The sequence below is a fragment of the Lampetra fluviatilis genome, chromosome 41, assembly GCF_964198595.1.
Source record: "Lampetra fluviatilis chromosome 41, kcLamFluv1.1, whole genome shotgun sequence".
NCBI classification, from domain to species: Eukaryota; Metazoa; Chordata; class Hyperoartia; order Petromyzontiformes; family Petromyzontidae; genus Lampetra; species Lampetra fluviatilis.
The window spans coordinates 1,038,117-1,065,342 of NC_136315.1; the positions used below are offsets into that span (position 1 = coordinate 1,038,117).

Consider the following 27,226-nt stretch of genomic DNA (forward strand, 5'->3'; position numbering starts at 1 on the left):
AGCGAGGGGAGAGCAAGTTGCGGAAAGTGCACAGCATAACCACCGCCGCCTTTACAACCCCTGCAGTTGCGATCCGCACCCGGTACTTTCTGAAATTTTTGGTATAAAAAAAGACCATAAAGCTGCCATTCTATGAAATAATAACTTGTGCGGAGGTGATATGATGTATTTTGTCCTTGTGTGAGTGTGGTGGTGCATGCAGTGGGTTTGCAAAAACTGTCTGGAATAGTCCTCGGGGTTACCGTTTGCCATTAAGGACAGTACTGGGATCGTTATAGATAGGTATTCAATGTACTCGACTAGTAGTTTGTGCCTACTACAAGCCACCATAACAGCATTCTAGAAAATATCAAGTGAGGATTCATCACTCCTTACTAAATATTAAGACAGCACAGATCAGGGCTCTGCAGTCACCCATGCAAACCCATGGTCAATCGGCTTCGAAAACCCAAATTTTTTGGCCCACTGTAATGAATTGGTGTTTTCTTCATTAATATAACCAAACGGAGGGAAATCCTCATTTAATGTGGGTATAATTGCTGCCATACACTGTGACAACAGACCCTTCTTGCGGTAGTCAGGCCTCACAAATGCTAAGCCAAGGGCTCCATATGAGTGGCAGAGAATCCAGGCGACTGGACTTCCAGAAGCGTCCAGGACACAGCTATTGGGAAATCCTTTTTTTAAACAAGTCTGGATTAAGCGCAGGCTGTCAGGGTGGCCTTTGTATTTCCATGAGTTGCACACCAACTCAGCGTGGCTTGTATTTAACATCGCTGTTTTCAGGCCTGATTTAGATTTTGGAAATCTGCAAAACAATGGAAGCACAAATAAAACACACGCATAAAACAGAAGCTAATAATTGGACAATTTTTTAATTCATGGCTTTGGTTGCCAAAGCCGAAGTTAATGATTGGGATGAATATCTTACCGTCACAAGAGGGGGGAACTACATTACATTGTGGTGTTTCAAGTGATGAATTATTAACAACCTGGGTTTTTAATGTCCTGAAAAGACTTACAGATTTCTCAAGAATGCCACTTCAAAACGAGGACGATTCTGGGAAAACCAGGGAAGGTGGACACCCTATTCAATGTCGGGATCTACAAGGCCAAGTTGGAGGATGAAAGGTCAAGAGTATGAGGTTGAGGCCAGTGCCAGTCAAGGTCGTATCCTCAAGACCAGTGTATATATGTTGAACTTTTTTCACACCATATTTAGCCAAGTGACCGCTGGCCCTCTGGTAGTCCGCAAGGTCATGGGGAAGTAGTCGACATCACTATTGAAAGCACTATGATTTAGAGTAGTTTTAAAGGAATTGGCTTATTGTGCATTACAAAACTTTTTTTTGGATTGGCAATGGTCTCCAGATCCAGAAATATTGAGAACCACTGCTCTAGTATTAGGCCATTGTGAAGGTTGGGGGCTCTATGCCAAGGCCTTGGGACTAAGGCCACACTCGAGGCCTAGGCCGAGGACAAGAGTTGCATTCACTTTTGAATTCGTCTCCTGATAAAATCGTATGGTTGAATAAAAAAAAACCATGGCAAATATAGCACGGAATGACTTGTACCTGATTGTGGCAGGGTCATTCATTGTGAACATGTTGTAGGGCGACGGCCAGGAGAGACGGACATTTTTTCTGGCCGCCAAATCATCCACACGTTCTTTCAAATCAACATCTATACCTGTTTACACACAAAACGTTCAACCAAATGTAACAGTGCTGTGTAGCGGTTTAGGATTTCCTCAGACAAATATTCATGCATGTGCCACTTATTGCTTGAAATACAATGTACAGTGGCAAGAAATGGCAGAACAATGCTACAGTATTTTAAGTGATAATTATGAATGCAAAGAAAGCCAAATTGTATGTAACTGTTGTTCTAGTGTTTTTTCCCCAAAAAGTCTACATTTTTGGCAATAACATTATAAGGAACATTATATAACGGGAGATGCTTCTAGCAATGGCCCTTCTTTATAACACAAACAGACCAGATAGGTGGAGTGGATGAGAGTTGAAGAATGCATTGTACACCATGGGGCCTGTTAAGAATATATAAAGAATGTTTCCTGATTGACATATGAAAAGTTATCTAAGAGTAGATATTGAGTAACAGATAATCCCTTCCGTAATTTTAAATGTATTTGCATTTAAAGAACAATACAAACATTTTGCATACTGGGTAAGAGAAGCCCATTTTATATTTACTAAGTACAATCTATTTTGGATGTATAGACAGTTCACCTGCCAGCATGAAGGGCTTCTTCCATTCCACAACATTAAACAGGAGATCAGCAAGGCTGCTTGGGTTGAGTGAAAATGTGGAATAGCTGGGCATGAACGGCTTTTCACCAGCCTTGAAGGGAAGATTGCAACATGAAACATTAAGTTATACATACGAGTCGAACTTAAATAAAACTAATCAATACAACTTTAGTGTTTAATTTTTTTTCATGAGCTCAAAGAAAGTTGCTTCAATGTTATTGGCACGAATAAAATATATGTCCACCCACCATTCCTATGCATACTCAACTTAAAAAAGAGTACTTGGTGTGTAAACATCGCCACTTGGGTGACAAAGGCACCGAGTATGATGCTGGCCACCCACCCCCTCGTGTGCCATGCTGGCCTTCAGAGGTGCTCGCTAACAGCACTTGCCCCAACAGTCTGTTCAGGATATCGGGGGGATCTTTGTTATTGTGTGGGCAATTGTGGTGACTCATTGTGCCCCTTTCTACACGCAAGCCAGTATCAGGACTCAAGTGAAATAAAACGGACTTTTTTATATTTATAGTACTTCATTTTGTTTTATTTACCATATAGTGTTATTAGAGTGTTACATGTGTAGTGATTGTGGTTGTCACTGTATGGTGCCGGGGCTTACGAAGCCACGGCGGATAATGTGTTGTCATTATGGGCAGCCCGGGTTACGGGGTGTAGTACCAGCCCTAGCGGTGCTTTGGTGAGCGCTGGTTTGCGCGGAGGCACCGCTAGCAGTGTGCGGTGCGGGCTCCCGGTGAAGGAGCGAGAGGGAGCATCAGCCAGCCAGGGCTACGTTGAGGCATGATACGCTGGTTGACCTGCTGACACGTGACTGGATGATATTGGAGGGGGGCCACCGCTGGACGGGGGCCGCAGGGCGGTCACGTGGTCCAAAAGAGCTCTCGGGAACCTTCGAGAAAGAGCTCGAGAGACCTGGAAGGTGGGTGGGGCGGAGGGCGGAGACAGCCCCAACCCCAGCCCGGGGGCATATAACGAGGGCCCCGTGAGGAGCTCGAGGTTTTCGTGTGCTGGTGTTACGAAGATCCACGTCGGGGAGAAGAAGCCTCTAGCCGGGACCCAGCTTGTGGTCCGGACCAGGATAGCGAACCGTGTCTAGTTCTGCCGTAGCGTGGTTACATGGACATTCGAGGCCCGAGTGTAGATCGTGTTGTGTTGCGTGCTGTTGTATAATAAATAGTGTTGTGCTGCGTGCTGTTGTATAATAGTGTTGTGTTGCGTGCTGTTGTATAATAAATAGTGTTGCTCTCAAGATAACGTCTGCGACTCAGTTGGACGCACTACACATGTAAATATACAATACTTATTCTGCTTCATGAGTTTATCTTATCTTAACAATGCTTCCCTTTGAACCATAATATATTTAATAACACCGACCGAATTGGCATTGAAATCTGGTACATTGTTGTTCCAACTTAGGAACGAATTATGTTCGTAAGTCGAGCATTACCCGCTACTGGTCAACCCACCCATGCCCCAAATATAACTCACCTCCTCCCTTGGCTGTACAACTACGGCTTGAAAGTTTGGCCAGGAGTCCACGTAAACGTCCATAGGTCCCGAAATGCCTTTCAGTCCAAAGTACAACCTCCCATACGTCTACAGAAACACGATAGTTAATAAATTTACCTATTTAGAGATTCAGATGATGGTGAGGATGAAGGCGTTGATGACAATGGTTGAACACGATAGATGACGACAACACCGCATACTGAGAGAAGACTTAACAGATAATGAAACGTTATGGTGATGGAGGTTTAAGATGGTTTTGATTATGATCATTATAGATAGATGATGAAGATTTTGATTTGAGAAGGATGATGATCAGATATATGTGATGATGATGGATTATGAAGATGATTAATAAGATGGTCACAAAAGGTGGTGATTGTGGTGATGATTTAATTTTCTATGCTTGCCCACTCAGGAAAGCCTGCAGTGAGTCAGGTCTATTTGAGCATTCGGAGTATGACAATGAAAGAGGTATATGATGATGGCAGACATGGATGATAATAAGAATGAAGATACCGTGTGATGAAGACGGTGCAGTTACACTGCACGTTACTTGTCACGCCAATCAGGGATATATTTACCGCACTACCGTGAGAGGAAGAGCGCTAGTTATCCACACACTGAGGCCACCATACCGCTGATAAGTGGGGCGCACAGCATAGTACAGTACAACTGCATTTTAATTGCATTGCCTTCTGCTGCCCATAACGTAGCTCTTGCACCACCCGACAGCACCTGTGTTATGCGTAGTGGTTGCCCATCCAAGCACTATCCGGGCTCCACCCTTGCTTAGCTTCTAAGATGTGATGAGATTGGTTTCATTCGGGGTGGTTTGGTCACGGGCAATGAAACAAAGCTCCAGTTAACAACCAAGCAGGTGCTGCTGAGTTCACTCGCCTTGGCAGAGTGAGGAAGACGGCGAGACAAGGCCACCATCAGCTCCCTCAAGTGCTGCCTGCTGCGCAGAATGATCATTTTCTTGTCTGCGAGACCATGGTCAGGGGATGGATCACACACATTCACGTAGTACCAAACAAAACAGGAGCAATTGGCTGGTTACAAAATATGGATACAGGCAGTCGTCTACTCATGAACACCAGCGCTTACGAACCAGCTGGACATGTTCGTCGGATTGGCAGACCCCGCCTACAACTCCCGTTGGTGCGGGAGCCGTGGTGCCCGGGCCAGGTACCACACCAGTGCTGGGCGCCATTTTGCCCGGGGAGGGCATGGCATGGCCGGCGGGTGCCATTTTGCAGAGAGCTCGGGACAGCGCTGCATGTAAGCCGGTTGTTTTTTATGCTCAGGAACACGGTCCGAGACATGTCGCTTAGTTTCCCCAATGTAACTACTGTTGTAGACACAGCTTAGTTTGTAGATGCCAGAGTTTGCATATCAGGGATCCTATCCTTCACAGATGGGATCAGATCATGAATTTTATGTACTGTGTTAAATCGAGCCTGGATCTTGTGTTTGCTCAAGATTTTGGAAATCTTTTTGGTGACCCCTGCTATGTATGACAAGGTGATGGTTTTGATTGGGTCTTCAGATGGTTCTTTCCCAACGGTTGGGGTGGTGGCTTTACGGATTGTGTGGTCCGAATATCCATTCATCTTGAGAGCTTGGTGCACGGGTTTCAGTTCACTGGCGAGGTGATGATGGTCGGAGATGCATCGAGCTCAATGGTGTAGAGTTTTGATGAGGGAATTCTTCTGGGATGGATAGTGTTGGGAGTCAAGTCCTAGGTAGGCATCCGTATGAGTTGCTTTCCTGTAGACAGTGTCCCATTGAGCCTCTGGTCTCTTTTCGATTAGAACATCCAAAGATGGTAGCTTGCCATCCCTTTCCACCTCCATGGTGAATTTGATGGCTGGGTGTATGGAAATAATGTGGTTGAGTAATTGGTTCAGAGCTGGTAGGCCATGTGGCTAGATGACGAACGTGTCATCTACGTACGTCTTCCACAAGGACGGGCGTAGAGTGGATGCCTGGATGGTGTCTGTCTCAAAATTTACCATAAAACATTCGCTCCAACCGGAGATAAGGGAGAACCCATTGGGATGCCTTCAACTTGTTTGTAAAATGTTCCATTCCAGATGAAGTATGTATTGGTGAGGCAGTGTCTAACCAGGGCCGGTACAACAGCATTCAATCCTTGTTGGACTAAATCTTCAATGATTGCAATGCTGTCGGTAACAGGAACTTTGGTGAACAAAGAAACTACGTCGAAACTAACGAGTAAATCACCTGGAGATAGTGAGATGTCATTAATTAAGGATACCAAGTGAGCTGAGTTAAGTACAGATGAGGTGGTCTTATCAGTGAATGGTTGCAAGGTCTCAGACAGAAACCGGGCCAGTTTGTAGGTGGGTGAGTCAATGGTGAGACGATGGGACGAAGGGGTGTACCTTCTTTATGGATTTTTGGTAAGCCATACAATCTGGGAGGTCTAGCAGCAGAGTGTTTTAACCCGTTTGGTTTGTTCAATTAATGAAGTCGAATCGGTGATGATACTGCTGGTGGAAGGGCCTCCACTCAAGGGAGCTCTAGAGAGCCCCTCCATGAGTTGTTTAACCTGCTCTTCCTTGCTGGCCAAAATTATTGGAAGCGTTGAGGATTCCCTACCTACACTTTACCCCACCACACATGACCTGCCAATGAACCGCAATGTACCCATTTTTACTGCTGGGTGGACAGACGCGGGGGAGTGGAATTCAGAATTAGAATCTTTATACTGGAGGAATCCGATGAGCTATAAAGCTCTTTTTCACAGATGTCCAGTCGACTCACAGATGTCCAGTAGTTTTAATTAATACATTAATAAATGTAATACACTTACAACTGTTGTTTCAATTGTCAAGCCAGGAGATTGAAGCCCACAAACGACCTCTGGGACCGCAAGTATGGTACGTAATGTGCTGTGTGCCAACCATCCCACCATGCCATCAATTAACACAGCGGCATAAATATCAGAGCACATTTGCAGATGTTTGGCGGTCGTTTATCATAGGCCACTTTAGATATCCCTCATTAATATAAACTTGTATGTAACGTATTTATAATTAATTGTAGCTTCATTTGCTACAGTAGGAAAGCTTCATTTACACCCAATTGTGTTTCCCGCAATGATGTACCCTCTCCAAAATGTTTGGCTGGGTCTGCTACTGCACGTTATAGTTTCATACCTTTGTTATTATTCCCAACAAAATTATTCCCAACAAACCAAACAAATAAAAAAACGATGCATTAAAACTTTCATAGAAAGCAGCAGTTTTGCATATTAATTCCGTGCATTATTACATGTACACAATTTTAAATAAAAACGAGCACAACTTACGTTTGTTAACCTGAATAGTGCGTGTGATCTCGAGTGTTGGAAATTTTTATGTCACCTCCTTTGTCGAGAAGAGCAGGGCAATATTTCCTTGCCCAGCAGTCTACATGCAATTTATATGAGGACTCCGCTAATATCCTAATATGTAACTACACTTGACCTCTTTTCCATAGTTAAACGGAAAATTATTGTTTAAATTTCTGCAACTGATTCACTGGGATAAGACATACGTAGCCATTATATACAATTTTAAGAACACGATGGCATTTTCTAGCTCTAACCCCATTATCACAAAAGATCATCAACAGCCATTCTGAATCTATTGCCGGGAGAAAGCTTATCTTTTGACACGGTTGTAATGTAACAATCGATGTGGCTCTTAGCGTCCGATACTTCATCACGCTGGTCAGTGCCGGTTGATGAAGACGGTGAGCATAAATGTGGGAACATAGAAGTACAATACAACGATTATTTTCGCACCTGAGAGGCTCACAGTGATGACATGACCTTTACGCCTCTATTTAAGACCGAAACAGGAGGACTTCTTCAAAATTTTGGCTATCACCTGATGAAGCTGAAGTAATCACCAGCGAAACGTCGTGCTCTAATTGTAAATGTTGTGGGTTTACTCTCAAACACACCGTTGTTCTGAAGTAATAACTAATTGGTACGTGTTGCTTTCATGTCAAACCTTACTAATTGGCTGTGACGGGTGGTAGCAGGTTTAACGACACATTTATTGTTACACGATCTAACCCAAATTAACTGTCGGTGCATTCCAGGTGATTTGGTCATAGGGCAAATGTTAAATGTACAGCTCTTTCTGGCAATAATACAAGTTTAAGATGTTGAAACACCAAATTAACAACTTATGGATATACATAAAGTCTGTATTAATCACACATTCTTGTGTTAAAACATGCAAACAAATATGCGTTGGTACAATGATGTATGCATTGTGATCTTGATTCTGCCATAAAGGGTCCCATTGATATATATGGGGCTAGTTTGTTGTTTTAATTAGCCCCACCTCTGTCTACTCTTCAATATAAATTGCACATCACAGTTAAGTATTTGGTAGGTTGTAAGTGGTGGGATAAAGTGTGGGTAGGCAGCTCTTTCAAGACGTCTGTCCAGTGTGGAAGAGTAGGGCAAATGACAATAGTAAGAGTCTCTCGAGTGCTCTATAACAGATGTGATTCACCAGCAGTGCCATAATCAAGCAATTGCAGGGCTGCACCATTACATAGAAATACTCATTCTTAGACACGTGATTCAGTGCATGTGTAGTGTAATAGCGCCGGCTGCTGGGCAGCAGCAGCAACTGTGGTGGACAGTACACACACCGGTGAGCGTGTGTTGGGGTGTGTTGGCAGGGCGGAGGAACTGGGGCAAACGTCACAGACGACGCCATCTGGAAGCCCCTGGAACCCGCTAGTGGGTTCGAGAAGGGAGGTGTGGCCAGGGCGGAGTTAGGCCACGCTGGGAGGATAAAAGGAGCCGAGAGTGGGAGCTCGAGGCTGCCGGTTCTGGGATTGGATTTGTCTCGTCGTTGCTGTCGTCTTGTCGCCGTTGTCACTGCCATCTGTCTCAGTCAGCGCCGTCAGTGTTAGACGGCGCTGCCATCTTCGCTAGATATTGTCAGTGTTAGACGTCTAGTGTTGTGTTTCGGCGAGGCTAAGCGACTAGAGAGATTCTGTGGATGAGACCATGAATGTTCTGAATAAAATAAGTTGCCTCCTACAAACCTCATCTCCGAATCGCTGACACTACACATGTAAGTGAACAGAAGTCCAACAGGAAGTCAGTCAGCTTATGAGCTTTTTAATCAGCCAGCATAGAAGGCATATCCAGTCATAACCTACTTTCACGAAGGCTTCTGAGCAATAATTTACCTGTCCTTTGTATACCCTTTTGTGTCCTCTATCCAAACCACTCATGTTTGTACTGTGCAAAGTGATCCAGCGTGGACCGAAGGTCATTTAATGAGTACCAGGATTTAAAATAAGTACCACATTGTGGGGAAGTCAACGTTGGTTGTTCTACGGATGGACTCATGCCCACCATAGGAAAATGGAATTTCCACCGCTTGCTCAGGGTTGCAAACAGGTTATGAGTCCTGGCGCAATGTTCATTTTGAGCAGAAAAAAAAACTTTGACTCATAATTTCTCGTTTTGTAAAACTGCCCTTGAGGATCGTGACCAACTCCCTCGTGGCTGATGAGACTCTGAACGTCGAGAAGCATATCTGGAGTCAGGGAGTCTACTAATCGTTTGTGTTGCCTAATAATCCAGTGTGGCTGAAGGGGTTTGTGTAAATGTGTGAATTCGTAGCTGTCAACCCATACGATTTACCCCGTATCCTCGTACATGGAAATTGAGTTGTCAGGTCCACACGGCGTACAGCCGTGCCAGAAAAATAAAAAAAATGTCTATTTGTTTGTTTGTTTCTCCCTTGTGATGGCACTTTTCAGGATAAACTATGAGATGTTTAGGGGCACGGGGGTGACCATGAAGGTGTTAATTTGTGTGTAACAAGGTAGAGGGCACGGCTGGTGAGGGGTTGAAGTCTCGGGGGGCGCCACTGAGCCCGCATTTAAAAGACAACCACCGAGCAGCCCCCGGCCGCGTGAGTCACAGCGTAAGTTTATTTATCTTCTCGACGTCTTTCTTTGTAGAATGATGTCGTGCTGCGGTCATTTTGTGCTTCGTTTCGTGCTTGATGTGACGACCGAAGCATTCTCCAAACCTCTGCTGCCCGTGCTGTGGATGTCTCAATTGGATCCAAACTCAAGGCCGTCTCTCTTTCTCGTATCTTGTCAGTAAAATAAAGTCACAGTGTATTGTGCTGCGGCTTGTAATCGCGTGTATTTATATGCTCCTGTGTGTTTATGTTCGTGTGTGTATCTACAATTTGTATGACATCGCTACGTCTCTGTCGGACTAAATACGTGAATCTGTATTCAAGTCCTCTTGTTAAAAATAAACACTTTGCTCAGTCGTGCTGTAGGCCCAAGGCTCGGTGCACTGTACGGTAGCACTAACACCAGCAATGATACTAACTCTCTTAACTCTCTAACACCAGCAGTGTCACTAACTCTGTAACTAACACCAGCAATGATACTAACTCTCTAACACCAGCAATGATACTAACTCTCTAACACCAGCAATGATACTAACTCTCTAACACCAGCAAAGATACTAACTCTCTAACTAACTAACACCAGCAAAGATACTAACTCTCTAACTAACACCAGCAGTGTCACTAACTCTGTAACACCAGCAATGTTACTAACTCTCTTAACTCTCTAACACCAGCAGTGTCACTAACTCTCTAACTAACTAACTAACACCAGTAATTATACTAACTCTAACTAACTAACACCAGCAGGTCACTAACTGCTCGGCACACCACCACCACTACTCCACCACGCCGTGTCTTCTGTAGATCAGCCATACTTCACCACGCCGGTCGGTGCGGGTTGGCCTTGGCGAGGAATCGAACTCGGGACAATGACCCCCCCCCCCCGTGGAGACTGGGGGGTGAGCAGCAACAACCACGCCCGGCCGCCTTTGTCTCCCTAGTGGCGATGTTTACCACACACCGCACCGGGTACTCATTTGAGGCCGAGCCGACCTAGGGGGAGGCCCTGTGGTGTTGTGCCGTGAGCGGGAATCGAACTCGGGGTTCTCTGGCGGGTTGACAGCGCTGCGCTAACAGCGGCACCACCGCTCCCCCACGCATTTGTTGTATTGCAACAAACAGCAGCGCCACTCGCAATTATGAAATTACGAGGCTTTCCCGGACAAATGAGTTACGTTATAGTAATTATTACCATTGATATTGTTACAAAAAATAATTGTCGGGAGTTTATAACGAAGGATTGCAGCTGATTGTGCCCCTAGGATTGCGTGCCGTGCTAAGAACTCGGCCACAACACCGGCGATGTCGATCATCTGGACCGGTCCTGGGCCCTCCCTGAGGTCGTCTCAGCCTCAAATGGGCACCTGGTGCGGAGCGTACAAAATTGCGATCACAGCGCGCTGACCACCGCTCCAGTACTCCAAAGGGACACCCCTGAGGGTTACTTACTACTTACTGTGTGCGCACTGTGTCTAATTAGTTGCAAGGGTCGAATCGGAAATATGGATATTGACAAAAGATAACGGAGCAATAGCTGAAACGAGTGCGTAAGGTTGTACGAGGCACACTTGGGAACGTAGTGAATATATCATTACAGGACATTCACTTGAATGTACGTTTTATATTGCAGATATTTTAAGCGTTGATGCATTGCCCCCTATGGAAAGACTCTCCCCCGTCATAGGAACGTCTAAATGTCACCAGTTGCTTCAAGGGCTGCAAACCAATTATCATCGCTCTCAATGCTCATTGGAGCAGGAAATCAATCACTCAAACTTGACTGCATTATATTCTTTATATGCAGTATATATATCTTGATAAAACTAGGTACGACTGTACTGCCTTCAACATAGTTTGTTGTGATTTTAAATTGCGTTCCTTTTAAGTGATTTTGTGAATGCTACATCCTTGTGATAGACAGTTTGGAACTACGGTCCTGCATTGCCAAATGTATCTGTGCAATGTTTAATGCACGAAGCTCTGAACCCTGCCACCTGAGCTGGATTTCTGGCCATGGCTGACATGGGAGGTGGTGTGTTTATTATACACATTAATTTAATAATGTTTATAATAAAGGGTGTTGGTATGAGAGGAAAAAAACACAGATTGCACAACATTTGCAAAGTGGGGTTTTGATGGACTACATTAACCACTTTGAAACGGTAGAAGTGCCAACTTTGGTGCTAACATGTGGGTCAGGGAGCCGGACTGTAACACAGCAAATAGAGAGTAAGCGTCTGGTCTGTGAACAGCTGCACCATAATAAGGCGAAGAGCTCCAGCCGGGTGGTGCTCTACTGTCATCGTAGACCTTGAAGGATGGATGTCGACCCCGCCTCTGCTCGTTTTTGAAATTGTTGCAATGGCCGGGTGTTTCGTGTGTAGTGACAGACACCGTCGCCTTGACGTTTTTACTGGTAGGAACCTGGTTACACCAGCCCACAGGGGATTATTGTGTCCGTCGTGCAGGGAGGGGCTGGGTGGGGAGGGAGGGGCTGGGTGGGGAGGGAGGGGCTGGGTGGGGCTGGGTGGGGATGGGCTGGGTTGGGATGGTGGGGCTGGGTGGGGAGGGGCTGGTCACCCCGTGGTGCCCTTATAAAACTCAACGTTTAACCTACTCACGCCGGCTTGTGCCCGCCCTCACAGTCGGGCATAATTGCAGAATACACCACGCCGCCGTTGACCCTGCCCATTGACCGAGCAACCCAACGTTCTTACCAGCTCCCTCCGCAGGAATGTGTTATCATTGCTATTCTACCGCAAGTAAACTAACGATGTTGCATCTCGTGTATGTCCTCCTGCAGAAGGCGCCGTCGGTGGGAGCCACGCTGCACACTCCCATGGCCTTACGACGGCTCCTGTATTGGCGTGAAGATCTGATGGCTTTGGTATTGTTGCTCATTTCATTGTTCATCAAATCGACTCATTCTTTGGAGGACACTGCAAATGCTCCACCTTGCCTGACCCCACCGTGTGGCCACTTTGGCACCAAAACACGTTACGAGGACGTGAGCAAGTTCAGTGGATGGGTAGGTAAAGAGGAATGTCGGGCAATGCACCTCAATGCTGTGATCCGCCACGGGACTCATTTGCCGACCGCCCGTCAAATACGCGCCATGCGAAGCATGCATCAGTTGATGGCTGCCGGCACCACGGCACTCGCGCGGAAGATTGGCGAGTGGCATTTCTGGTTCCGTGAAGAGCTCGGCGGAGATCTGGTCGAGAAGGGAGCTAGAGCTTCATAGCTCATCGGATTCCTCCAGTATAAATAAATATTCTGATTCTGATGATGCCGTCACTTCTCCACAGCACACGAGCCGTGCCAGAGTCGGTTCATCCGAGAATCCACTCCGAGTCTCTCCCCTTGAGAAACCACTTTCGATACCTCGCCCCAGATTTGCTTAAACTTCGTCATTCCTCAGCTGCACCTTTGCCTGCCACTCCACCGCGCCTCCTGGTCCAGCTATAAAAACGGAGCCACCGTCAACACCAGCGAGCTGTTCGCCTTGAACATTGGTGGTTGTATCAGTTTCCGTTAGCAAATCTAAGAAGGTAAGTCGGGTTCACTTCGCGGGACGAGCAGTGGGGAAATAGTCTCATGATTTTCACAATCGCTCAACCGCTGGCTTAAAATGCAGCTAGATGAATTTTCTTGCATTTCTGACAAATAATGTGCTTGCCGAAATGTAGCAATGTATCTTACAGTGATAGACATGCATGACTTGGTATCTTCATTTGGGTAATTTGCGATGTTGTAAAGATACTTTTATTCACCTTTTTAAATGTTCACACGTGGAACTGCTTTTGATAAATCACTTGAGCAATAACGAAAACTTTAACGACAGAATATTCATTTCAAGAGAAGACGGTGACTTTCGTTCATTGTTTTCTCATCTATAAATGGCGTATGTGTTTTCAACAATTCAACAGCAGTTTCGTTTTTCGTCATTATATTCTTTTATCATCGGTAGAGCAATGGGATTGTGGGTTACTTAGGGGGTACACAACATGGGAGGTCGATAATTTTTTGGAAAAGTTATACTGACCAATGCCCCCCCCCCACTCACCCCCTTTTCCATTTGCTCAAATTATTCCCGGACTTCATGACTTCCACCTGCAACAGACGATGGCCCTCTGTCCGAGATCCAGCCACCCACTGCTACTGCTGCTGCTGCTTCAGCAGCAACTGTTGATGTCAATGACGGCCGCCGCCACAGATAGCGACCATGGCGCCGAATTGTTTCAGCAGCAAATGTTGATGTCAATGACGGCCGCCGCCACAGATAGTGGCCGTGTCGCCGAGCAGGACGTGGGAAGGTTCTGCACAGGCATGCCGGGGATACCGGGGAACCACGGAATCCCGGGAAACCCAGGCCCGATCGGTCCTATTGGGCGAGATGGACGGGACGGACATGACGGCCAGCCTGGCATGAACAGCGAGAAAGGAGACCGGGGGGATGATGGCGTGCAAGGGGACAAAGGGAGCGCAGGAGAGATCGGTAAAAAACCTTGGAACTGTCACTGCACCCCACCATAGCCAAGCGTTACAAAGTCCTCCAGATGTAAACTTTTGTGGCGGCACTATAATACAGAGCGTCGATTGTGTTAAGCACACTGGATCATTGCTTTCACGATTGACAAAGGCTCAGCTCTGATAACCTATCTTTCTAAACATCATTCCGATGTATATGTCGGGACTCATTCCAGGGTTTGTGAATGTTAATTTTATTGTATATTTTTTTGCACATTTTTTTTTATATCGCCATCAAAAACAATAAGGTAAACAACCAAGGTCCAATGTGTTGGGCTTAGTGTGTTTAATGTAGAATTTACAAAATCATTTATGGGCCTACGTTATTGTCCACTGAAGTACGCCTGCTAAACACAAGTACGATTAAACGATGAATTACGCCACCGGAGACACTTGCTTTTAAATTTTTAAAGGTGCAGAAACTTTTCGTAATCCCTTCGCAGGGTTTCCTGGAAAATTCGGGCCGATGGGTCCCGCTGGAGAGAAAGGGGATCATGGGCTTCAGGGTGAAAAAGGAATCAAAGGAGATGCCCCGGCTGCCACCCCCAGATCCGCATTCACCGTGGGTCTGTCTGTATCGAACCCTCGCAGCGGATCCCCTATAACATTCAGCAAGGCCATGTACAATGAGCAGAATCATTACAACACGTTCACTGGAAAGTTCACTTTCCATTTCCCGGGCGTCTATTACTTTGACTACCATCTCACCGGTGGAAGTGGCACCGCCCGGGTCTCCCTGAGACGCAATGGACAAGCAGTTCAGTTTAAATATTCCTCCGTCACGGGCCATTACAGCTTGTCAGGCTCTTCAGTTTTGCGTTTGACAAAGGGTGATGAAGTGTGGCTACAAACAGAAAGTTCTCACATTAAGGTTTACACAGATTCGAGCACCGACAGCACTTTTTCAGGTTTCCTACTGTACCCCGACCTGCCCTTATAAAACACATTTCGTGCTCAGAAAGATAACATACGAATTGGCTAAATAATATTATGTATTTTCATGATCACAATGATGAGGAAATGTATAATTGATTCGTAAATGGTTGTTTGAATGTTTTTTTTAAGGAAACTTGTCACCACAGACAGAAAAGTCTAACTTCACTCGAGCTATGTAACAGTACATTTAACATACCACATATTTTATAATTCGCAGACCACGAATGGTAAACGTTTGTTACACCAAGGCAATTCTGCTTCAGAGAAAGGACAAATCTCGTGTTTGTTTATATATTTTATTAAACTTAATGTGTCTTGAACGGTCAGAAGAGTTGATTTTATGTACAGGTGAAATGGCACGGTATACTTAACTGATTTTAATGTAACAATTTTACATAGCACATTTACAATTAACTGTTTAAAATTGGTAAATGATTAAACACATTTTCCCACATGTTAAGGAAACAATAAAGCATGTATTCATGCCAATATGTGTTCAGCACTGCTTATTTAAGTACTGCAAGAACAACAAGAAAGCCGAGACCTCTTTTCAGTGTTTACATCATTAAGATTCAGGCCTTTGTAGCCTGGTGCTCTGAGAAAGAGTGAATCCCACATCGTGTCATTTTGCATGGGTCATGAGGTCTATTGCGGAAGTTGTCTACAAAGGGCTCTCTCTACCAAAAGACGAGGGGCCTGATTACAGAAAAAACTGCATACATCCTCTCAGGCAAATATATATGTAGTGTAATAACGCGGGCTGCTGACGGGCAAGTGGTACTGGTAGCAGGGGGCAGTACAAACGTCAGGAGAAGGGGGTCGAAGGGGAAGCCCAGGAAGGGGTCGATCTGGAAGCCCGAGAACCTGCTAGTAGGTTCTAGAAAAGGGGCAAGGTGGGGGCGGGGCGAGGCCACGCCAGGAGGATAAGAGGGGCCCCGGGACGAGGGCTCAGGGCGGTTGCTGCAAGTGGATCCCCTCGCTGTGTTGCGATTCGTCACCTTCGTCGCCGACATCTCGACCACCTTAGATGCCGCTAAATAGACAACCTGCCAACTGTTCTAGCTAGGTAGTGCCGTCGAAAGAGATGGATGTGTGACTAGCGTGTAAGCATGTGGGACGCGGTTAGCTCCCCAACGTGTAGAATAAAAGGTGCCTTAAAGAACCCTGTCTACGACTGAGCCCCTACATATATATGGATGCTCCGAAAGTGTGTAGTGCAAAGAGGGACGCGCTACAGTGGTTGCTCGGGACTGTCATCATTCCCACTACACCAGCCAATCAGCTGCCGGGAAAACAATCAAAATGCAAGATGGCTGCCCATGTTGCATCAAGTCCCTGTGCAAAATGTAATCACTCCGTGCACTTAAACAGGATGGCAGCTGAAGTGATGTGTGAATTTGCATGCATTTATGTATGGAAGTGTGAGTGCGTGTTAGTTATTTCATCGTTCAAATTTATTATTTTGCACGAGAATGTTTCTTTTCAGGCGAGGTCGGGCTTCCACATGGCATCAGGCCTGCAGCTCTTGTGCGTGCCTCTCTCGTCCTCCCGCAGCCCAGGGTCACACTATTTTAGTGCAACCACATCGCACACAGCTAGGAACCCGTGCAGAGCGAGGGTCAGGTGACTTTTGTCCTTGTGATATTGTGGTCGTGTGTGCAGTGGTGTGCAATAAACGTCTGTAAATGGATAGTGCTCAGGATTCCAGTTCGTCGTTAAGGACATTACTGGGGTCATGCCCGCTTAAAAAAAGTAAAAACGGGTGATAGTCCTCCTTGGTTTGATCTGAACATTTCTGAATTAATTAAAAAAATATATAGCCTGGAATAATGCAAAACTGTCAAATAACCTCGATTGGATTACGATAGTACACTTTGAAATAGATGCACTCTCCAAGTAAGAAATTCAACATTTTCCTACTACCACCAAACCACCCTAAATTCACAAATAAATCTAAGAAGTTTCTGGCAAATGTTTAACTTAGTTGAAAACAAAGGAAAGCAAAATGTTCTCCCAAAAAATTCTTATTGGATGTCAAATAACTGTTCAGAAAACAAGAAATTGTCAATGGATTTAATTCTCATTTTGGATCAGCAGGGCATATCTTTGACAAAACACACCAGGGTAAAATGTATCCAAATACAGCACTGTTCACATCACTCACTTCTTCCTCTTCACACATCAACCGTAAAAATGTTCGTGAGAGTCATCGTCCATACTTCTTGTTTCGTCCTATACCTCTTGTTTCGTCCTATACCTGAACTGGATGTATTGTGTAAGCTGGCATCAATTAAGGCATCATCGTCCACGGGAGAAGACGAGTTGCCTGTATTTGCACTTGTGGCTGTGGCAGATCTCTTTTATAAACCCCTCACACACATTTTAACCTCTTACTTATCAAAGGTACATTTATGGTCGAGTGTAAATCCTCTCTTATTCGTCCACTATATAGAAATTGCTCCAAAGAATACCCTAATAATTATAGTAGCCTGGGCTACTTAAAAAGTCACAATCTCCTTCACAGCAATGATGGATGTACTACAATTATTTTCAGTAACCTGGATAAAGGCCACAAATGCTGTGCGCTATTCATCAACTTGTCAAACGCCTTTAATACTGTTAACCATGATAATCTACTTACAAGACTTGATCAATGGAACATTTTAGACAGTACAATAAAATGGTTAAGAGATACCTCTCAGACCGTTTTACAGAAGGTACATAGTGATAGCATATTTTGCTCGGTCTGGTTTTTCCACTTGAAAACACACATAGATATACAGTACAGTACAAGGAACTATGAAATCACTAATATAATGAAATCACTAATATAATATAATGAGCCAAAATGTCTGTGTAATGCGCGTGACGTCACTCCACGTCGACCAGCCCCCTCATTAATAATCATGAACGGGTGACGTCACTCCGCATGAAGGTGGAGCGGAAACGAAAATTTGTTTACACAAATTAGCTTTCATTTTGACCTTTCTTTATGGAAAGTAAAGCGAATAAAGAAATCAACACGGCAACTAATATAACGAGCCAAAAAAGGCTGTGTGACGTCACACCACATGCTTCCCCCCCTAATTATTATTCATGTGCCTAGATTTTTAGTATAACGTAGAAGGTCGAGCAGCAATGATATTTTTTTTACACAAATTCGCTTTAGATTTGACATATCTCTTTAGCAAGTGACGGCAATAATGAATTCTACGCCGCATTAGAGTGCTTCAGGTGATTTGAATACAGTGCTAAAGTGAAGTTAGGGGTTTTTTTCAAATTATACAGCCACAGAGATTGTTCGCCTTTGCCTATTGTGTAAGATACCGAAGAGTCCCTTGGTCAGAAAATTTACCAATTTTAATGCTTCGTTTGCCTCTTCGCTAGCTAGATTTGGTCCCTCTGCAGATCACATTGCCCCTATACAGTGTCTAAAAAGCGCGAGGCAACCTTTATCGCAATGTTCCAGCTGCTAGAGCACGTTAAGTGTCAAAAGATCTAAATACGTCAGCCCAGGATTGCCAAACATCATGGAGGATGAAAATACGACAGCTGAGAAATGCCGTTTGCAAAGAGAAAGACAGCAGAGATGGAGAGCTCGCCAGAGCCAAGACACTTTGGACAGTATTGTTACAGAGAATGCTGAAAGGCAAGCATATCGACGAGAACAAGAAAGTCCGGATCAGACGCAATCTCGACGTGCAGCTGACGCTCTTTATCAAGCAAATCGACGCAAGTGAGAAACTCCACATCAGACACAAGCTCGCCTCGCTGCCAATACTGAACATCGTCTCGCAGGCCAAGAACGTCGTAGTCAAGCTATTCCTGCTACGGCAAATGACTTTGTGGAAGTGGAAGTGATTGAACACAACTGCAGTGTGTTGAATGTAGTTTGCCAGTTCTGTGGTTCACTAAATTTTGCTGAGGAGCGGCCATCAGATGGAAAGTTCACAAGTTGCTGTCGGAAAAGGCAAAGTGAAAGTGGAAAAGCATATCGACTCCAATGGCAACGTGCTCCAATAAATTGCAGGGAAACCTTTTGATCAGTGATAAGAGATTAACACAAAATATCGTATACCGAGAACTCTTCCAAAGTCCTTAATTTAATAAGTTCAGAAAAATGTCTTTATGTGCTACATTTTCTAATAAAATTAACAATCACACAATACAACGTTAATTTACATCTGTAATATTACAGCTTCCGTCCTAGGACGGGCTAACGAGCTAGTTTCTAAATACACATTTAAAAATATGATTTTTTTGGAAAAGAAAACAACATCCACAACAACATAGCTGTCAGTTCGGGCTGTGCGGGCCATAGGTGTAATTGTTTTTATGGCTGTTAGTCCGCCCATTGGTGACGATTGACTTCCCTGAGCGTCCGCATTCGGTAGTTTCTCATTCATTCTGTCGCGGATTCATTACAGCGTGTTACAGCGTGGCTGTGCGGAATCCATGTGGAGCGAGGGGAGAGCAAGTTGCGGAAAGTGCACAGCATAACCACCGCCGCCTTCACAACCCCTGCAGTTGCGATCCGCAACCGGTACTTTCTGAAATTTTTGGTATAAAAAAAGACCATAAAGCTGCCATTCTATGAAATAATAACTTGTGCGGAGGTGATATGATGTATTTTGTCCTTGTGTGAGTGTGGTGGTGCATGCAGTGGGTTTGCAAAAACTGTCTGGAATAGTCCTCGGGGTTACCGTTTGTCATTAAGGACAGTACTGGGATCGTTATAGATAGGTATTCAATGTACTCGACTAGTAGTTTGTGCCTACTACAAGCCACCATAACAGCATTCTTGAAAATATCAAGTGAGGATTCATCACTCCTTACTAAATATTAAGACAGCACAGATCAGGGCTCTGCAGTCACCCATGCAAACCCATGGTCAATCGGCTTCGAAAACCCAAATTTTTTGGCCCACTGTAATGAATTGGTGTTTTCTTCATTAATATAACCAAACGGAGGGAAATCCTCATTTAATGTGGGTATAATTGCTGCCATACACTGTGACAACAGACCCTTCTTGCGGTAGTCATGCCTCACAAATGCTAAGCCAAGCGCTCCATATGAGTGGCAGAGAATCCAGGCGACTGGACTTCCAGAAGCGTCCAGGACACAGCTATTGGGAAATCCTTTTTTTAAACAAGTCTGGATTAAGCGCAGGCTGTCAGGGTGGCCTTTGTATTTCCATGAGTTGCACACCAACTCAGCGTGGCTTGTATTTAACATCGCTGTTTTCAGGCCTGATTTAGATTTTGGAAATCTGCAAAACAATGGAAGCACAAATAAAACACACGCATAAAACAGAAGCTAATAATTGGACAATTTTTTAATTCATGGCTTTGGTTGCCAAAGCCGAAGTTAATGATTGGGATGAATATCTTACCATCACAAGAGGGGGGAACTACATTACATTGTGGTGTTTCAAGTGATGAATTATTAACAACCTGGGTTTTTAATGTCCTGAAAAGACTTACAGATTTCTCAAGAATGCCACTTCAAAACGAGGACGATTCTGGGAAAACCAGGGAAGGTGGACACCCTATTCAATGTCGGGATCTACAAGGCCAAGTTGGAGGATGAAAGGTCAAGAGTATGAGGTTGAGGCCAGTGCCAGTCAAGGTCGTATCCTCAAGACCAGTGTATATATGTTGAACTTTTTTCACACCATATTTAGCCAAGTGACCGCTGGCCCTCTGGTAGTCCGCAAGGTCATGGGGAAGTAGTCGACATCACTATTGAAAGCACTATGATTTAGAGTAGTTTTAAAGGAATTGGCTTATTGTGCATTACAAAACTTTTTTTTGGATTGGCAATGGTCTCCGGATCCAGAAATATTGAGAACCACTGCTCTAGTATTAGGCCATTGTGAAGGCTGGGGGCTCTATGCCAAGGCCTTGGGACTAAGGCCACACTCGAGGCCTAGGCCGAGGACAAGAGTTGCATTCACTTTTGAATTCGTCTCCTGACAAAATCGTATGGTTGAATAAAAAAAAACCATGGCAAATATAGCACGGAATGACTTGTACCTGATTGTGGCAGGGTCATTCATTGTGAACATGTTGTAGGGCGACGGCCAGGAGAGACGGACATTTTTTCTGGCCGCCAAATCATCCACACGTTCTTTCAAATCAACATCTATACCTGTTTACACACAAAACGTTCAACCAAATGTAACAGTGCTGTGTAGCGGTTTAGGATTTCCTCGGACAAATATTCATGCATGTGCCACTTATTGCTTGAAATACAATGTACAGTGGCAAGAAATGGCAGAACAATGCTACAGTATTTTTATGTGATAATTATGAATGCAAAGAAAGCCAAATTGTATGTAACTGTTGTTCTAGTGTTTTTTCCCCAAAAAGTCTACATTTTTGGCAATAACATTATAAGGAACATTATATAACGGGAGATGCTTCTAGCAATGTCCCTTCTTTATAACACAAACAGACCAGATAGGTGGAGTGGATGAGAGTTGAAGAATGCATTGTACACCATGGGGCCTGTTAAGAATATATAAAGAATGTTTCCTGATTGACATATGAAAAGTTATCTAAGAGTAGATATTGAGTAACAGATAATCCCTTCCGTAATTTAAAATGTATTTGCATTTAAAGAACAATACAAACATTTTGCATACTGGGTAAGAGAAGCCCATTTTATATTTACTAAGTACAATCTATTTTGGATGTATAGACAGTTCACCTGCCAGCATGAAGGGCTTCTTCCATTCCACAACATTAAACAGGAGATCAGCAAGGCTGCTTGGGTTGAGTGAAAATGTGGAATAGCTGGGCATGAACGGCTTTTCACCAGCCTTGAAGGGAAGATTGCAACATGAAACATTAAGTTATACATACGAGTCGAACTTAAATAAAACTAATCAATACAACTTTAGTGTTTAATTTTTTTTCATGAGCTCAAAGAAAGTTGCTTCAATGTTATTGGCACGAATAAAATATATGTCCACCCACCATTCCTATGCATATTCTGGCCTCAACTTAAAAAAGAGTACTTGGTGTGTAAACATCGCCACTTGGGTGACAAAGGCACCGAGTATGATGCTGGCCACCCACCCCCTCGTGTGCCATGCTGGCCTTCAGAGGTGCTCGCTAACAGCACTTGCCCCAACAGTCTGTTCAGGATATCGGGGGGATCTTTGTCTTTGTGTGGGCAATTGTGGTGACTCATTGTGCCCCTTTCTACACGCAAGCCAGTATCAGGACTCAAGTGAAATAAAACGGACTTTTTTTATATTTATAGTACTTCATTTTGTTTTATTTACCATATAGTGTTATTAGAGTGTTACATGTGTAGTGATTGTGGTTGTCACTGTATGGTGCCGGGGCTTACGAAGCCACGGCGGATAATGTGTTGTCATTATGGGCAGCCCGGGTTACGGGGTGTAGTACCAGCCCTAGCGGTGCTTTGGTGAGCGCTGGTTTGCGCGGAGGCACCGCTAGCAGTGTGCGGTGCGGGCTCCCGGTGAAGGAGCGAGAGGGAGCATCAGCCAGCCAGGGTTACGTTGAGGCATGATACGCTGGTTGACCTGCTGACACGTGACTGGATGATATTGGAGGGGGGCCACCGCTGGACGGGGGCCGCAGGGCGGTCACGTGGTCCAAAAGAGCTCTCGGGAACCTTCGAGAAAGAGCTCGAGAGACCTGGAAGGTGGGTGGGGCGGAGGGCGGAGACAGCCCCAACCCCAGCCCGGGGGCATATAACGAGGGCCCCGTGAGGAGCTCGAGGTTTTCGTGTGCTGGTGTTACGAAGATCCACGTCGGGGAGAAGAAGCCTCTAGCCGGGACCCAGCTTGTGGTCCGGACCAGGATAGCGAAACGTGTCTAGTTCTGCCGTAGCGTGGTTACATGGACATTCGAGGCCCGAGTGTAGATCGTGTTGTGTTGCGTGCTGTTGTATAATAAATAGTGTTGTGCTGCGTGCTGTTGTATAATAGTGTTGTGTTGCGTGCTGTTGTATAATAAATAGTGTTGCTCTCAAGATAACGTCTGCGACTCAGTTGGACGCACTACACATGTAAATATACAATACTTATTCTGCTTCATGAGTTTATCTTATCTTAACAATGCTTCCCTTTGAACCATAATATATTTAATAACACCGACCGAATTGGCATTGAAATCTGGTACATTGTTGTTCCAACTTAGGAACGAATTATGTTCGTAAGTCGAGCATTACCCGCTACTGGTCAACCCACCCATGCCCCAAATATAACTCACCTCCTCCCTTGGCTGTACAACTACGGCTTGAAAGTTTGGCCAGGAGTCCACGTAAACGTCCATAGGTCCCGAAATGCCTTTCAGTCCAAAGTACAACCTCCCATACGTCTACAGAAACACGATAGTTAATAAATTTACCTATTTAGAGATTCAGATGATGGTGAGGATGAAGGCGTTGATGACAATGGTTGAACACGATAGATGACGACAACACCGCATACTGAGAGAAGACTTAACAGATAATGAAACGTTATGGTGATGGAGGTTTAAGATGGTTTTGATTATGATCATTATAGATAGATGATGAAGATTTTGATTAGAGAAGGATGATGATCAGATATATGTGATGATGATGGATTATGAAGATGATTAATAAGATGGTCACAAAAGGTGGTGATTGTGGTGATGATTTAATTTTCAATGCTTGCCCACTCAGGAAAGCCTGCAGTGAGTCAGGTCTATTTGAGCATTCGGAGTATGACAATGAAAGAGGTATATGATGATGGCAGACATGGATGATAATAAGAATGAAGATACCGTGTGATGAAGACGGTGCAGTTACACTGCACGTTACTTGTCACGCCAATCAGGGATATATTTACCGCACTACCGTGAGAGGAAGAGCGCTAGTTATCCACACACTGAGGCCACCATACCGCTGATAGGTGGGGCGCACAGCATAGTATACAGTACAACTGCATTTTAATTGCATTGCCTTCTGCTGCCCATAACGTAGCTCTTGCACCACCCGACAGCACCTGTGTTATGCGTAGTGGTTGCACATCCAAGCACTATCCGGGCTCCACCCTTGCTTAGCTTCTAAGATGTGATGAGATTGGTTTCATTCGGGGTGGTTTGGTCACGGGCAATGAAACAAAGCTCCAGTTAACAACCAAGCAGGTGCTGCTGAGTTCACTCGCCTTGGCAGAGTGAGGAAGACGGCGAGACAAGGCCACCATCAGCTCCCTCAAGTGCTGCCTGCTGCGCAGAATGATCATTTTCTTGTCTGCGAGACCATGGTCAGGGGATGGATCACACACATTCACGTAGTACCAAACAAAACAGGAGCAATTGGCTGGTTACAAAATATGGATACAGGCAGTCGTCTACTCATGAACACCAGCGCTTACGAACCAGCTGGACATGTTCGTCGGATTGGCAGACCCCGCCTACAACTCCCGTTGGTGCGGGAGCCGTGGTGCCCGGGCCAGGTACCACACCAGTGCTGGGCGCCATTTTGCCCGGGGAGGGCATGGCATGGCCGGCGGGTGCCATTTTGCAGAGAGCTCGGGACAGCGCTGCATGTAAGCCGGTTGTTTTTTATGCTCAGGAACACGGTCCGAGACATGTCGCTTAGTTTCCCCAATGTAACTACTGTTGTAGACACAGCTTAGTTTGTAGATGCCAGAGTTTGCATATCAGGGATCCTATCCTTCACAGATGGGATCAGATCATGAATTTTATGTACTGTGTTAAATCGAGCCTGGATCTTGTGTTTGCTCAAGATTTTGGAAATCTTTTTGGTGACCCCTGCTATGTATGACAAGGTGATGGTTTTGATTGGGTCCTCAGATGGTTCTTTCCCAACGGTTGGGGTGGTGGCTTTACGGATTGTGTGGTCCGAATATCCATTCATCTTGAGAGCTTGGTGCACGGGTTTCAGTTCACTGGCGAGGTGATGATGGTCGGAGATGCATCGAGCTCAATGGTGTAGAGTTTTGATGAGGGAATTTTTCTGGGATGGATAGTGTTGGGAGTCAAGTTCTAGGTAGGCATCCGTATGAGTTGCTTTCCTGTAGACAGAGTGTCCCATTGAGCCTCTGGTCTCTTTTCGATTAGAACATCCAAAGATGGTAGCTTGCCATCCCTTTCCACCTCCATGGTGAATTTGATGGCTGGGTGTATGGAAATAATGTGGTTGAGTAATTGGTTCAGAGCTGGTAGGCCATGTGGCTAGATGACGAACGTGTCATCTACGTACGTCTTCCACAAGGACGGGCGTAGAGTGGATGCCTGGATGGTGTCTGTCTCAAAATTTACCATAAAACATTCGCTCCAACCGGAGATAAGGGAGAACCCATTGGGATGCCTTCAACTTGTTTGTAAAATGTTCCATTCCAGATGAAGTATGTATTGGTGAGGCAGTGTCTAACCAGGGCCGGTACATCAGCATTCAATCCTTGTTGGACTAAATCTTCAATGATTGCAATGCTGTCGGTAACAGGAACTATGGTGAACAAAGAAACTACGTCGAAACTAACGAGTAAATCACCTGGAGATAGTGAGATGTCATTAATTAAGGATACCAAGTGAGCTGAGTTAAGTACAGATGAGGTGGTCTTATCAGTGAATGGTTGCAAGGTCTCAGACAGAAACCGGGCCAGTTTGTAGGTGGGTCAGTCAATGGTGAGACGATGGGACGAAGGGGTGTACCTTCTTTATGGATTTTTGGTAAGCCATACAATCTGGGAGGTCTAGCAGCAGAGTGTTTTAACCCGTTTGGTTTGTTCAATTAATGAAGTCGAATCGGTGATGATACTGCTGGTGGAAGGGCCTCCACTCAAGGGAGCTCTAGAGAGCCCCTCCATGAGTTGTTTAACCTGCTCTTCCTTGCTGGCCAAAATTATTGGAAGCGTTGGGGATTCCCTACCTACACTTTACCCCACCACACATGACCTGCCAATGAACCGCAATGTACCCATTTTTACTGCTGGGTGGACAGACGTGGGGGAGTGGAATTCAGAATTAGAATCTTTATACTGGAGGAATCCGATGAGCTATAAAGCTCTTTTTCACAGATGTCCAGTCGACTCACAGATGTCCAGTAGTTTTAATTAATACATTAATAAATGTAATACACTTACAACTGTTGTTTCAATTGTCAAGCCAGGAGATTGAAGCCCACAAACGACCTCTGGGACCGCAAGTATGGTACGTAATGTGCTGTGTGCCAACCATCCCACCATGCCATCAATTAACACAGCGGCATAAATATCAGAGCACATTTGCAGATGTTTGGCGGTCGTTTATCATAGGCCACTTTAGATATCCCTCATTAATATAAACTTGTATGTAACGTATTTATAATTAATTGTAGCTTCATTTGCTACAAGAGGAAAGCTTAATTTACACCCAATTGTGTTTCCCGCAATGATGTACCCCCTCCAAAATGTTTGGCTGGGTCTGCTACTGCACGTTATAGTTTCATACCTTTGTTATTATTCCCAACACAATTATTCCCAACAAACAAAACAAATAAAAAAAGATGCATTAAAACTTTCATATAAAGCAGCAGTTTTGCATATTAATTCCGTGCATTATTACATGTATACAATTGTAAATAAAAACGAGCACAGCTTACGTTTGTTAACTTGAATAGTGCGTGTGATCTCGAGTGTTGGAATTTTGTATGTCACCTCCTTTGTCGAGAAGAGCAGGGCAATATTTCCTCGTCCAGCAGTCTACATGTAATTTATATGAGGACTCCGCTAATATGCTAATATGTAACTACACTTGACCTCTTTTCCATAGTTAAACGGAAAATTATTGTTTAAATTTCTGCAACTGATTCACTGGGATAAGACATACGTAGCCATTATATACAATTTTAAGAATACGATGGCATTTTCTAGCTCTAACCCCATTATCACAAAAGATCATCAACAGCCATTCTGAATCTATTGCCGGGAGAAAGCTTATCTTTTGACACGGTTGTAATGTAACAATCGATGTGGCTCTT

The 27,226-nt window shown here is 44.7% G+C and overlaps 1 protein-coding gene and 1 long non-coding RNA gene across 3 annotated transcripts; one reads left to right on the forward strand and one right to left on the reverse strand.

Moving 5' to 3' along the window:
* Positions 1-396: 396 nt before the first annotated feature.
* LOC144946416 (glycine N-acyltransferase-like protein) lies at positions 397-4,772 on the reverse strand. The gene is made up of 5 exons (XM_078875239.1): positions 4,695-4,772; positions 3,777-3,884; positions 2,250-2,361; positions 1,575-1,689; positions 397-808 (listed from the first exon to the last, which is right to left on the reverse strand). The coding sequence occupies exons 1-5, from the start codon at positions 4,770-4,772 to the stop codon at positions 397-399; spliced, it is 825 nt and encodes a 274-aa protein (XP_078731365.1).
* A 4,974-nt stretch (positions 4,773-9,746) lies between these two features.
* On the forward strand, positions 9,747-15,685 carry LOC144946589 (uncharacterized). 2 transcript variants are annotated; one of them, XR_013639909.1, is made up of 5 exons: positions 9,747-9,772; positions 11,038-11,142; positions 12,579-13,326; positions 13,898-14,273; positions 14,749-15,685. It is a non-coding gene; the product is annotated as an uncharacterized LOC144946589 (long non-coding RNA). The 2 variants fall into 2 exon arrangements; XR_013639908.1 differs by having other exon boundaries at positions 12,579-14,273.
* The last annotated feature ends 11,541 nt before the right edge of the window (positions 15,686-27,226 follow it).

Bases quoted from the DNA above. Each gene is read 5' to 3' on its own strand.
- LOC144946416 (XM_078875239.1), bottom strand. From the start codon at position 4,772: ATGATCATTCTGCGCAGCAGGCAGCACTTGAGGGAGCTGATGGTGGCC. The intron at 3,885-4,694 runs GCGAGTGAACTC...GTGTTTCTGTAG, and splicing joins GTCTTCCTCACTCTGCCAAG to ACGTATGGGAGGTTGTACTT. The intron at 1,690-2,249 runs GTGAACTGTCTA...GTGTGTAAACAG, and splicing joins GAAGCCCTTCATGCTGGCAG to GTATAGATGTTGATTTGAAA.